Source organism: Agelaius tricolor, unplaced genomic scaffold, assembly GCF_023055355.1.
Source record: "Agelaius tricolor isolate 1412-34295 unplaced genomic scaffold, bAgeTri1.0.p SCAF_26, whole genome shotgun sequence".
Classification (NCBI taxonomy): Eukaryota; Metazoa; Chordata; class Aves; order Passeriformes; family Icteridae; genus Agelaius; species Agelaius tricolor.
This window is the reverse complement of record NW_027269286.1, coordinates 2395478-2409223: the sequence shown is the minus strand read 5'-3', so window position 1 is coordinate 2409223 and position 13746 is coordinate 2395478. Positions and strand designations below refer to the sequence as shown.

Genomic DNA, 13746 nt, shown 5'->3' with positions numbered 1-13746 from the left:
AAGAATGTGTGTCTTTTTTATCTTATACAATAAGAATGATATTAACATGATTTTTATAGGAGAAGTCATATTTCACCTGAAATTACTCTTTTCACAACACAGAGATTGTATTCCCAGAGAGTGTTTCTGAGAGGCCATCAGTTTGTAAGACTGATTATATGAGCAGAATATGCCTCGAATGATACTCTGAAGACTTCAGTCTTTCATTGACTCTGTGGCCCCATCAACATCATTGCCTTGACAAAAAACTGCTTTGTTTAGGTGTTACTGTGACAGCTGCGATGTTCTTTTTGTCTTTTAATATACAAACCAAGATGGTGTGAATAAAAGAAGAGGAAAACGATGAGCCAGAAAGTAAGTAAGAGGTCTGTTTACCAGATTTTGTTGTTCAGGACTTTGCATGAACTTGTTACCTGTATTTCTGCAACCATGTTCTCATCAGGCTTCAGGTGGACAGTGAAAGCTTCTCTCATCTCCCTCACTCCATCGAAAAGAACTTCAATCTCCACAAAGTGCTGTGTTTCACCCTCCTTGAACTCAATTTCTGAAAACATGAGACACTTAAAAATAAACCTGTTGATCATAACAACCTGTGATTCTAGGCCCAGCCATGAGAGATGGCAGTTATACTCACTTTTCAAATTACAGATGTTTGCAAATTTAGTATAACCTATTTGATGCCACAAATAATAATAATAATGAATAGCAGTGGACACAGGTAGAAATCACTGAAAATGAGACATAAATCAAGAGATTTGCAAAGCTCAAGATTTAGTCTAATGGATCTTAATGTTTTGAAAATTATCTGTGACTAATTACAAAAATGTTGGTAACCTATGTGAATGACCAAAAGACTGAAGAATTCTAAATAAATGGTACTCAACAAAATAAATACAATGGTATATAACAAAAATAAGGAACAAAGCTGCAGCCCCACAAGAGCACTGTATTTTGAAAATCATTGTCTCTGAAAAAACTTAGTAAGTCATAGTGATAAAAAACTGAACCTTAGCTGATTGTATTTGGTTTGCGTGGCAAGGCTTTGGTAGTGGGGAGCTATAGGGGTGGATTCTGCAAGCAGCTGCCAGAAGCATCCTCCATATCTGAAAATGCCAGCTGGCTCCAGGACGGACCCACTGCTGGTCAAGGCTGAGCTCAGCAGTGTCAGTGGTAGTGCCTCTGGATAACAGATTAAAGAAGGGAAAAAACTGCTGAACCACAGCAGCTGGGAAAGAGGAGTGGGAATATGTGAGAAATCACTCTGCAGGCACCAAGCTCAGTGGAGAAGGAGGGGCAGGAGATGCTCCAGAAGCCAGAGCAGAGATTCCCCTGCAGCCCCTGGTGCAGAGCCTGGTGATGCAGGATGTGCCCTGTAGCCCATGGGGGCCCATGGTGGAGCAGAGATCCACCTGCAACCCGTGGAGGACCCATGATCAAGCAGGTGGATGCCCAAAGGAGGCAGGGACCCTGGGGGAAGCCTGCAGTGGAGTAGGCTCCTGTGGCCCCAGGAAAGAAGAGCCCAGAGTGGAGCAGGTCTGCTGGCAGCCCTTGTGACCTTGTGAGGACCCACACTGGACCAGTTCATGAAGAACTGCAGACCACAGGAAGGACCCATAGTGTAGTTTTTGAAGAACTGTTTCTAGTGGGTGTGACTTCATGCTGGAATAGGGAAGAGTGTGAGGAGGAAGAAGCATCAGACATAACATGTGGTAATCAGATTGCAACCCCCATTCCCTCAAGCCAGTCAGAGCTAAGGAATGTGGGAGGGAAGCTACCCCAAGAAGAAGGGAGGGGTGGAAGGAATGTCTTATTTCTCATCACTGTGCTCTGGTTTGATTAATAAAAAAAATGAAACTAATATTCCCCATGCTGATAATTGGTGAGTGATGTCTCCCTCTTCTTATCTCAACCCATGAGCCTTCTGTCATATTTTCTCCTCTGTAGCTGAGGAGGGGGAGTCATAGAACAGCTTTGGTGGGCACTTACTGTCCAGCCAAGATCAACCCACCACACTGAGTTAGGGAGTACTATTATCCTTGACTGTATTAACGACTAAAGAAATAAAAAGTACAGAAACTATTTAACATTTGTGCCTGGAAAGGATGAGAGTGATAATAACCAAAATAATAAGTGCATTTCTAGTATTTTGATTTTTAAAGGATGTCAAATTCACTTTGAAGATGTACAGAAATAACGGAGAGAAACTTAGGACCACAAGAACTTGCAGACAGTGATGTTCTCACTGGGATATAGAAACACCACCATAATCAAAATATACCAGGTGATAAAGACCTCTGCACTCTAAAAGGACAGCCACAAAAAGCAGTAGTGCATTAAAGCTGAAATCTATATGGGAAATAAGGCACAGTTAGGTGATAGAGACTGATCAGTGAAGCCAAATGCTAAGAAACACTCTTCCTCTCCAAAGCCTTCAAACCGGGACCAGATGCCCTCTCTAAAGGATATATTTTCTCCAACCAAAGTTATTTGGAACAATACAGAAATAATTTGGGAAAACTGGGAGAATTTTGCAATCCACAGTGAGGCTGATTAACTGATCTAATGATCCTTCCAATCCCAAGCGCTATTAAGCCAGGGAAATACTCTTTGTTGTAATAAACATATGAACTCTCTAGCTGTGTGACACCTAAGAATTTTACTGATTTTCAGTTTGCCACACTTCCTTCAGAAAACCCAATTAATGATGTGGGTCTTGTACCTATGGCTGAATATGCAGGTTCCCTAAACCCAGAGGTATTCTGAAACTCGTGGGGAAATTCTGCACATCACAGACCTTTCTCAAAGGCCTGGGGGCAGAGCCTGAGAGCCTCTTGCTCTGCATTAGTAGGTTTCTCCTGAAAACCTTGTTCCCATGTGCTGCTGGTGCACAGCAGGGCGAATACAAGCAAGACAATGCCTACAGGTAATGTGCATATAGGATAAGTATCATCTGACACTAGAAGTTCCTGTGGTTTTCAGGGGGAAAGAGCAAAATTCTAAATGCAGGAGCGAAGTAACTGGAATTAGCAAGCTCTGGGTTGATGACTTTCTTGTGGTTAATAAATTGCCTCTTCAGATCTCACTAGTGGGAAATGCCACTGCTATGGAATTTGAAGATATAGCACAATGTTGTTGCTGGATGTTCAAAGGTAAGTCATATATTCCAGCTGGACTGGATGCCAAAATAGTTTATCCAAAACTATGAAAACACTCCAGCAAAGAATGATTAATCTTAAAACACAGAGCACTATCATGTATTATCATAAACTTTAAAAGAAAAAGAAAATCATAATGCTACAAAGTCCATTAGTCATTGCCTAAAGCAGGTAGGTGGGCTATTAATGGAAAGAAGTTTATCAGCTAAGAAATTTCTCATTCTGTTGTACAACTTCTCTCCTCATTCATTAGCAGTTTGGAGCAGAAGGCAGTGAATTCAGAAATACAGAAGGAAAGTTTTATTATTAAGAACATAGAAAAATAAAAAGAAATATGTATTAATTCCTACATATAGCAAATCCCATTATCTTAATGAATTGCTCAAGAAACAACCACACAATCATATCCTATAAGTAGATGTTTCTTCAGAGTAACATTATTACACTCTGCAAATATAACTAAGGTTTAAGTCGCACATCTTCCACAATTTCTTGAGCTACAGATGTTGTCAAAGGAGTACAGATGTTTTCAAAAAAGATATTTGTAAATATCTTCACTGATAATTCGTATACCAACAGCAACTGGCTGTTGTATACCACAGAGGACATTGTATTCCTGTTCAAAATTACTTTGTCCACACTGAATAGAAAAATGCATTTTGGGATGTGGTTGCAAAATATTCTAATCACAAAGTTATTTCATTTTTAAAAAATTATGTTAGTCATGAATGAAAACAAATAGCTGGATCTGATAAGTATGATCCTACCTTCTGATATAGGGTGATAGTCTTCTCCAGAAGTAGCAGATCCATCCTTTGTATGAACTCTCACAACAGAAACTTTGGAAGTGTCTCCCAGACGAAGCACCGGGATTTTCACAATTGCTACTTGCCTTGTGTCCTTTGGTTCACTCACACTAAATTTGGTCTCACCAAACTTAATGATAGCCTCTGTCATTAGAGGGAAAAAAAAAATATTTTAGAGCATGCAAATGGGCTTCCAAAAGCCAGTAACAATAAGCTATTCTCTTACTGTCTGCGTCATCCCGAATCTTTATCAGCGTCTCGTTTTGCTCGCCAATAGAGGCACCAAAGGAAGAGTCACTTCTTGGAGTGCCAAGAACCAGGCGTAGTTCTTCCTCCTCCTCATGGAAAGTATCATCCATAAGCACCAGCTTGCAAGGCTTCTCAGTTTCACCTGCAATCATTCTGAAGCTAGTATCAGGCAGAACTTAGATGTTCTTTGCTCCAATACAGCACTTCTCTCCAAGGCCAAGGCACCTGAATCCTGCTGGCCAAGGCATCCACCTTGACACCATACAAGTTAATGAGCAATGACAGCAGTGAAAGCAGAATTAGCAATCATTACCTTTCTATGGAAACTCATTTAAAATGGAATCCCCCATTTTGGGACTTCTGTAAGACAAGTTTCTATTTGGTATGTCCACTTTACATGTATTAGTTCTTTTGTTTTACCTAAGAAGAAAATGCTCCTTCTCAGTGATTCTTCAACAGAGTCCACTTAAAAAAAGGAAATACTTGCACAAGGAAACAGAAAAATAAAACCTTTCTAATGGTAATGGTAATAGTAATACTAATACTAATGGCAATTTTGTCCTGAAGTTTTATATTTCAAGTCTCTTTTGAATGGTCACCCTCCAACTGTTTGGACCTTCACTTATACTATTCTGTTTAACTTTAAAGTCTTTTGAACTTCCACTCATTTCAAGTGACAGTGAACATTGCCTTAAAAATGCTTTGGAGTATCAAACCTCTCAATTTCGCACTCACATATTAATGTGCCCTGACTTACTAGATGTTCAGAAACTTCAACATCTTTTCTTACGTCTTTTACACAAGCAGCAAGACCTCTGAATGGTGTTCAGTGTCTGGCACCCAGCATGACTTGGTGGGCTCTTCCTCATGGGACTGACTCTTACATCCCCGAGAAAAGGAAGAGTACAGCAGGAGAGAGATGAGATCAATTTACTATATTTTTTCATCATTACACATGCAAATAAGATCAAGGCTCTTCAAGATGAAGAACCAGAGCAGAATGCTGACTGTTTTCGTTTTCTGAGTTTGCCTTTTCCCCTCACTATAGAAAATCAATTATCCCTTAAGGAGAAAAAAAATGCAAAATATTCACCCTGCTTATTGTTACATGGAAAATGTGAAAACTGGAATGAAACTGCTGCATATTAAACATGCCTTGCACGTTTAATATGCAGAGTCAAAATATAATTCTAGTAGACCTCTTTGTTACTTGTCTTTACAGAGAAATGGTAGGGCAACACTCAAGAAAAGAGAAAAGTCACATCTAAGTGGCTGAGATCCATTAATTCTTACTAGCTGGACTCTTTCCTGGTTGCACAGAAGCAATAGCAAAGGTCTAGAGTACAGGACAGCATGAAAAGTAGAGGCCAGCCCTAAATAAAGACAGAGTGAACCACTCACTTTTTCAAGTGATACATGTCTACAGAAGTACAAAGGTTGTAATTTCTGTGATAAGGTTATACCAAGGATTTAATGCTGAGGACAGAACTTGTTTAAGACTTGTAAAAAATATCACATGCGTGTAAACTTCAAAGGCTAGAAGACCAAACTGCCTCCTGCACATGTAGAAAGAATTAGGCAATATTCTTTCAACATAGTAATATTTGATTTATTTGCATTTCATCTCTCATGAAATGTGGGATATTAAGTACCTGATATTCGTGGGCGGTCTTAGTAAAGCCTTGGTGGGAGAAAAAAATTCAAACAGGAATTAGGAAGCTATATACCTGTTGAAAGATCTATTGCTCATTTCAGTGCATGTCAAATGTATTTGCCAGAAATCTGCTTAACAAAGAGCAGAACTTCTGAAGTTTCCTTTCTGACAGCAGATCTGTGCTTCTACTGTGCTATGCCAAACCTGCTTTTGCTATCAAAAAGATTCTGGCACTCAGGCTGAACCTAAATGAAGATATACTCTTTTGGTTTTTAGTGATTATTGCTCTAAGTCAGAAGTGAAGAAAATAAAGATAACATCATCCCATTGTGTATGAAAAAATCAAAACCTTTGTTTTCTAGAGTGATCCTTTTGACACTACTTTATGAGAAGATACAATTAAAACACAACAAAACAAAACAAACAAAGCAAAGGAAAGCAAAGAAAAAGAAGACATGGTAGACTAAAGGCTTCTAAAATAAGATCAAGAACTTACCAGGAAGGAATGTGATGATGGAACTGTCTGTATTAGGTCGTTCTTCGAAGTCCATCATAACCTGAGCTGAAGCTTGCCTTGTATAGCATCTCACAGTGGATGTGTATTGGATATCCCCACTCCTATATATCATGGCAGAAACCTGCCCATCATTTTCATTGGCTACATATACAGATTCCTTAAACTGCATCTTTGGCACTGGGCAGAAAAACATAGCAAGCACATGTAAAGTATAACTGCAGAAGTTATCATATCTTCCCTCCATCATTTCATATTTACTTATGCCACACTGCACCAGATATAGAACACAAGCGGCCAGATAGCAAATGACTTAACACATCATCTCCAAAATATGAAAAAGTAAAAAAAAAATAAATTACTCACAATCAGACACTGAGTCATTGATGAAGATGGTGGTCTTGCTGGGTTCTCCAAGGGCAGCATTCATGGGCATCCTTAGCACAAGCTCAAACTTCTCTGTTCCTTCTAACACCGGCTGTCCAAGATCATCCAGAATTATCACACGAAATGTCTGCATATTGACTCCAGGGGAAAAATCCAGGTTACGACTGATGCCTACATAATCTACTCCAGCTACCAAAGGAAAAGACATAAAAATAGCATTACATATAATTAAAAATAAAAATATCTATCATTAGGCAGTTAACTGTAGGTAAATATTTTTCCTTTATAACTTTAGTATTTGCCAATTCTGACATTCATGTAAAGCAAAACTATCTTTTGGTATTTAAGTGGGACTACACAATAGAATAAATCAATATTTATTAACTTTTTGTTTAACGATGATTTGAGTCACAAAGTGAGGCTGATTCTGTTCTGTTGTAAACCAACAGTAGTTCCAGAAAAACTAATGAAATTTGCTTGAAGTGACAAATGAAAGTAAGCAAAAAGCTTTGAGAGAGACTCTGGAGATGAAACAAAGTCTTTTGGAAAGAAATTTCATACTATTTTGTAACAAAGATGGAAGTTTTAAGATTAATGTAAAAAGGAAAGGAGACAAGGCCAGTGAACTGACTGGGGAAGAACTGTTGTTCAGAGGAGTTGTGTAAAACAGAATGAACAGAAAACAAACAAGTCAAATTCTTATCAGAACATATCAGGTGAGGTTGGTCACCTTACTTGTAAAGGAAGATTGATCTGGGTTTGTTTTCTTTTAAGCAAATCAAACCAATTCATAACATGTCAATAAGAAGATGGCAAACAAAACAAGATACTGACTAAAACAAGACACTGTCTTGGAACCAAGGCATTAAAGGTATCCAGGACTTTAGGGAAGGACTCAGTTTTAACATGAGGTTTTGGGGAGAATAAACAGCAGAGCTCTTGAAACAAAGATTTGGGGGAAACACTTAAGTTGAAATGGAAATCAGGCTTGGAATTCTGTGAATTTGACAAAATTTGGCCAGATTTAAGGCCATCATCAGATGGGCACTTGCCTAACAGCTCTACTGTTGTACTCCCCTAGAGTTAAGCCTCTAAAGCAGGACTCCAGGGCTGAGAGCTCAGAGCAGCAGATCCACTGCTGTACTGTGTAAGGCAAAGAACCAGGTTCATAGTTTTACATGCAGCCAGCCAGCCATGTCAGAGCTTTCATGCTGTGACCAACAGACTAGAGAGCTCAAGAGCTGAGACATTCCCAGCTTTTAATCCTAGAGGTCCTGGCAACATGAATGAAGATCATTAATGTAAAGAAAGATATTTTTTTACCAGAAATAAAATAACTTAAATATTCAAGATTTGATAAAGACATCAGATCATAAAAGCAAGTTCAGAACTGAAGCAATCATGTATTTTTTCAGACGTAATAATTTTCTTTTTCATAAGAAAAATATATCTATGTTATGTATATTGTGTTATGCATACACCATACATATATATTATGTTTAAATATTCCTGAAATAACAGTAAAGTTAGACTCAGGATAAGCATCTAAGGAAGATAATTTTTATGCTGCCTCTATATGAATATCCTAGTTTAAACATTATGTATGTTTTGTGAAAAAAAATAGTGTGCTAACACTTGATTCTGCTGACAAAGGTTCCGTCAAAGCATCCAAGAAGCACACAGCTGAAGCAATCCTGCACCTGAATAGGATACTAGGTAATAATTTCTCCTTGCCTACAGTAAAAAAGAGAGAAGCAAACTCAGCACGCTGCCAGTGATCATAACCGTGCCCAGAGTATGCTCTTGAGGCAGCAACCAACTGCCTTTGTAGCAGTCTTTATATGAGGATTTAAAGACATTTCTCTTTGTGCTATACTTCACAGCAGCTCTTACTCCTGCTTCTCTGAAATTCTGTAACCACTTAATTTACTCTAAGAACAAGAGATCTGCTAAACGCAAGACACGTACAATTTTCATTTTATATGGTTGAAGCTGTACCAAGACCAGCTGAACAGCACTTGTGAGATGTAGCAGCATGTGCCAGCAGTGTGTAGCAGCGTGTGCAGAGTAGCAGCAGTGTGAAATGGGAGGGAAGCAATAACTCACCCTCTGCAGTTACGGGCTCAGACTTGCGCGACCTCACCGTGACAGAGGCAGCTTTGGACAGATCAGTTCCAGTCCTCCAGACACGGACCTCAATGTAGCCAGCACTCTCATCAACATAGTATTCATCATTTCCAAAGTAGAATGCTGGTTCTGATGAAAGAGGAATAATGTCCATAAATGCTTCTTTACCTTACACTGAAGTTAACAAGAGACCATAAAATCCACCTTAAACAATGGAGAGCACTTTGCTCATCTCAGTAAGTGAAATAAAGCTTCTTTTTTCAAGGTTTAGAATTCTTCTAGCTATTTTTGGCTTCTTTTCAAGTATTGGTTTGTATGGTTTTAGATAGCAATTGTTATATCAGCACTGTGCTCTTTTTCTTGCCTCCTAAATTTTCAACTTTTTGCGTCAGTTTATATGAATCTGCGTACAAAACCAAATGTGGTATCTCATTAAACTTGTTTTAGTTAAGTCCTATGCACAAGCCAGAAAATTCCTTGCATTTTTCACTTCGCTGCAAACTTATGAAGGTGAGTACAGATAAGGAAACTTTAACTTGAATGTTCTCACAGATTCCTGTTGCTAAAACCAGACTGGAACACGACATGGAGCTACTCTTGGTAACGTTTTCCAGCTAACTAAAGGCTCAAATACTTAATTTTAGTTCTCCCACATCTAGCATTTAAAACAAAATCAATCTTATTTCATGTAAACTGAAATGTGAACAGGCTTTATCTTAATACTAAAGCTCCACAGTTCATAAGAAAGAAGAACAAAAAGCAAAGGAGATTAAGAGCTATTCCACTTAACAGACACATTGTTTGGCTTAATTTTTGCCTCCCTTTTCCAATTTTCCTACCCACAGTAATTTCACAAAGTAAAGAGCCTTAAAAACATAACCCAGCTTCATCCTGGATGTATATCATCTCTTCTTTTCTATTCTTTCCACTCCTGTTTCAAACATGCAAGATTAATCACGCACAGCCAGTGCCTCAGCTTGGTTCCCACTGCACAGCAGAAATCACAAGCACAGAAAGCAAGCACAGAAAGACCTACCCAAGTTCTCCTTACACTTCGTCACAAATTTCTTATGCTGTCTTGTGAGAATTTATCAGCATCATGAGGCTACAGTATCACAAATGTGTTTGAAATACCATGCAGCATACAGCCAACTTGAATTCAGTCAGCAAAGATCACAGCAATTGCTCAGTGCTCTATGAGCAGCAAAAAAAGAAATCCTTGAATATTCCTCATCAATGAAAAACTGCAGCTGCCTCCCTACTTATCTGCTAAAACTGAAATCATGCAACAAATTAATGGAACTGAATGTATTTACTGAGAAATGGTGCAGATTCATAGACCTGTTTGAGCATTATCAAAGTCATCAACCTTTGCAGGATGAAAGACAAACTTGGAAGAAGTCTAACCTTAGAAAATGAAAATGTTGTCGGTTCCAATTTTTTTTTTTTTTTTAAATTCAAGAGTATATGTATTTACAGATGAGTGTATTTGTGTGCACAGGCAGACACACATCGATTTTACTTTATTTGCCCATAGAGGCTGGCTTGTCAGTAGCTGTTTTTACACTTGGAACTGTGAAGCTCTTATCTGAAACATTTTTAATGGGTGAACATTAAAAGGATACACACTCTACCTTTTGTGTAACTACTATTAACTTTGATGAGAGTTCTTCTTACAGGGATACTGAAGCACTAGATATTAGATCTGCAAAGCAATGTGTAATTTCAGACGTAAAATGTTCTTCTAAATTCTTAAGATGGACAAAGACTTCCTCAGCCTCTAGCCAATAAAAATACAGAATACATACTAAGACCAAATGGTTATTAACGTGCCAATAGTTAGATAAAGGCAGTTAAAAAAATCATCAATTCTAATACATGCCATTTCTTAAACAGGTATGCTTAGGGTTCAGCACACTTTCCCAAGCCTAATCTTGTTTTTATGTCCCAATGCTTCTGGAACTTGATCTGGACTTGGCCGCACCTCATTTTAAGCACTTTAGTGAGAGGTACTCACATGGAGCCTGCTTGCTCTCAGTTTGCAAGGACAAAGATAGGCCATTGCAGATTTCCCAGCACAATGAGCATACAGGAGGACAGGCAGAATGGCTCACTCACTACAACCTGAAAATCTGAGGAGGTGTGGAAGCATTCCCTTCTAATTACTGGCTACATAGGGAACTTACATCATCTGCCTTAAACTAGATGGAAGGCATAAAATAAAATATTGTTTGTTTTTTACAGCATTATCCTAACACTTGCTTTACTGCTGCTGAAGAAGTATCCTCAAATACTATTCATTCCTGTAGTCACAGCCAAACAAAAAATATATAAACCCTCAGCTAGCTTGCCTTGTATTTCAGAGTGAGTTTTTCACACTTTTTGAGGTATGTATGTTCAATGAAAGACACATTCTGCATGGTTACCCATCCTAGGAAACAAATCCTTACAAATGTTTTCTAAATTCATTTCCTGTAAGCTGTGTTAGTAGCTCCCCAGGGGAAGGAGCAAAGCCAAGCTCCTAACAGGGAAAGCATTGTCTGTCTCAGGTCATGTCTGGAAAACACTCTGCTCAATGACTGCAGGCTCACTTACAGCAGACCTTTAATCTAGTAATCACTCTGAAGAGAGACTACTGCAAATTTAATGGTTCCTCTTAGAGAAATAAGAGGAAGTTTTCTAAGGGTTTTTTTGTTCAGACCCACAGACTTCGCTGGCATGAAGTTACAGTAATCAGAGGAGAAAGGTTAGGAGCTTTAGTCCCAGGTTTCTTGGCACAGAAATGAAAACTTTGCCTTGTCCTTGTACTTTGAGAGTCAAAGGCGTATCTCAACTACAGCACTTGTCAGTCATCAAGCAGGAAAACAAACACACTTCTCATGTTGTTAGGAACACATCTAACTTTGAAGGTACATCATCAAATCAGTGCGAAAGCACAAAAATGTTTATTTCCAAAGAGGCTTTACCTTTTAAAATTATGTCCTTATAAACTGCTTTAGGGAGGCATTGCGAAAGAGTTGTTTATAAAAAAATCCTTTTGGCAGTATATTTAGGACAAACACAAAAGAACAGACTCTTTCATGCTGACATCTTGATAAGGCTTAAAACTAAAGTGAATTTCAGTGATACATGTTGCCAGTGATGCACACACACACACACACATATATATATATATATACACTTTCAGGAGGAAAGAAATAATAGAAGAAAACATACATGGCACTCCAACATATTCAGATAGGGAACCAGGAGAAGCAGTCTTTACAAATGAACTTATGGCTCATCTTTTCTAGGGTTAAGACTATTTATTCCTTTTGCCCTCCTTCTTCCCATGAACAGTACAAACAAGGCTATGATGTTAACATTGTGAGTTGCCAGAGCTGACAGTAGTCTGCTGTGGTAATGCAGAAGGTGCGAACCAGGCTTTGCAAGCCTACAAGCCTGTTCTGGTACAGTCTGGACATGTTAGGGCCATGCTGAATCCAAAGTAAGGAGCCCTGATGGCTGGCACAGCTAATTAACTTGGGCACAAAACCAGACAAACATGGCCAGATTTGGCTGGACCTGATCTGGCTCATACTCAGGCAACGCATCCATCCCTAGACAATGGCTACCTGCATTTCAGGATCAAAGCTGGCATTAAAGAACTGATGTGATGAGTCTCTAACATGACAGATTCCAATGTTACAAACATGAAGTGTGTGAGTTGTAGGTAGACCAGTTAAGAATGAGAATTCATTAAACGTAAGAAGGCATGAGTGTTTTTTACTGTTTCACAGCAGTAAAGGTCACCTTCTGAAATCTCTCTCATATATGCATGTTAATAGCAGTGAAAGAAAAGCCCAGAGAAACCATCCATTACAAAAGCTTTATATTAAAACCATATCAAAGAGGACTTTAAAATCTGAAAGTAGGTAGCGCCATTCTGCAGCTATTTACACACACTTGAAACTATGCAAGCAACTGAGATTGCATTTAGCACAATGAATTTAATTTGCCAAGTCATTTATTTTCACTGAATGCTGTAGAAGCAGGGGTCAAGATTACAGTCAAAACTCAATTCTGTAGCAGGTACCTATTGTGCAAATGCCAGTAGCTTTTTATTTGATGTGGTCAAAACAGATTATTTTCAAATTCATATGTTGCAATCCTTAACAGCTTTCATCTTCTTAGTAGTGTTGTCATGACTTTTGCAATCAAAAAGTAAATTCCCCTAAGAATCAAAATTGCTAGTTTCAGCCAAATTGCCACAGACATTATCTTAAGCAAATAATGTCTGCTTTTCTATTTGTCTCAACAGACCATTTCTGTCTATTGACTTAAAGAGGTTTTTTAAAACAATTCTGCAAACCCTGTAACAGGTAATAGGACAGATTCAAATTAATACCATCTTTACCAAAGATACTTTGTTTTTGTAAGGAAATTGCCATTTCTTTTTTAATTCACAATGGCAGTGCTATACATTGATTACACTGGCTCATCACTTAATTATTCTCACTTTATGCAAATTAAACTAGTAATTTCAGTAGAGTAACATGGTGTGAAGCAGCAACTGCTATGAACAACATTATATATGATTCCATTTAATTAATTTATGATACACACTAATTTAACATAACACTTTCCATTTTAACTCACCCTTTATGTTAAAGTGCATCCATGCTTCAGTTTCTCTAGACACAGTACCATCACAAAGCAGCACCTGCCTGGCAGGCTTGGAGTCCATATTTAAACTCTCTGCTACATCAATAAGCAAAACTCAAATGTGAGCAAACTAGCATGCTAAAGGAAGCAGACTACAGCTCTAGCTGCAAGAGTGAGGATGGCAGTCAGATGGCTAAAGTGACACCCCAT

At 38.4% G+C, this 13746-nt stretch overlaps 1 protein-coding gene across 1 annotated transcript in view; it reads right to left on the bottom strand.

Annotated features, from left to right (window-relative positions):
• Nucleotides 1-13746, bottom strand: part of FREM2 (FRAS1 related extracellular matrix 2) — a 120364-nt gene that overhangs the window by 30329 nt on the left and 76289 nt on the right. Inside the window, exons 7-12 of the mRNA XM_071448416.1 lie at nt 8872-9021; nt 6745-6954; nt 6361-6558; nt 4188-4352; nt 3923-4105; nt 414-544 (exon numbers count right to left, since the gene is read on the bottom strand). Of these exons, the coding sequence (XP_071304517.1) occupies nt 414-544; nt 3923-4105; nt 4188-4352; nt 6361-6558; nt 6745-6954; nt 8872-9021 (1037 nt within the window). The remainder of the gene's footprint in view (nt 1-413; nt 545-3922; nt 4106-4187; nt 4353-6360; nt 6559-6744; nt 6955-8871; nt 9022-13746) is intronic.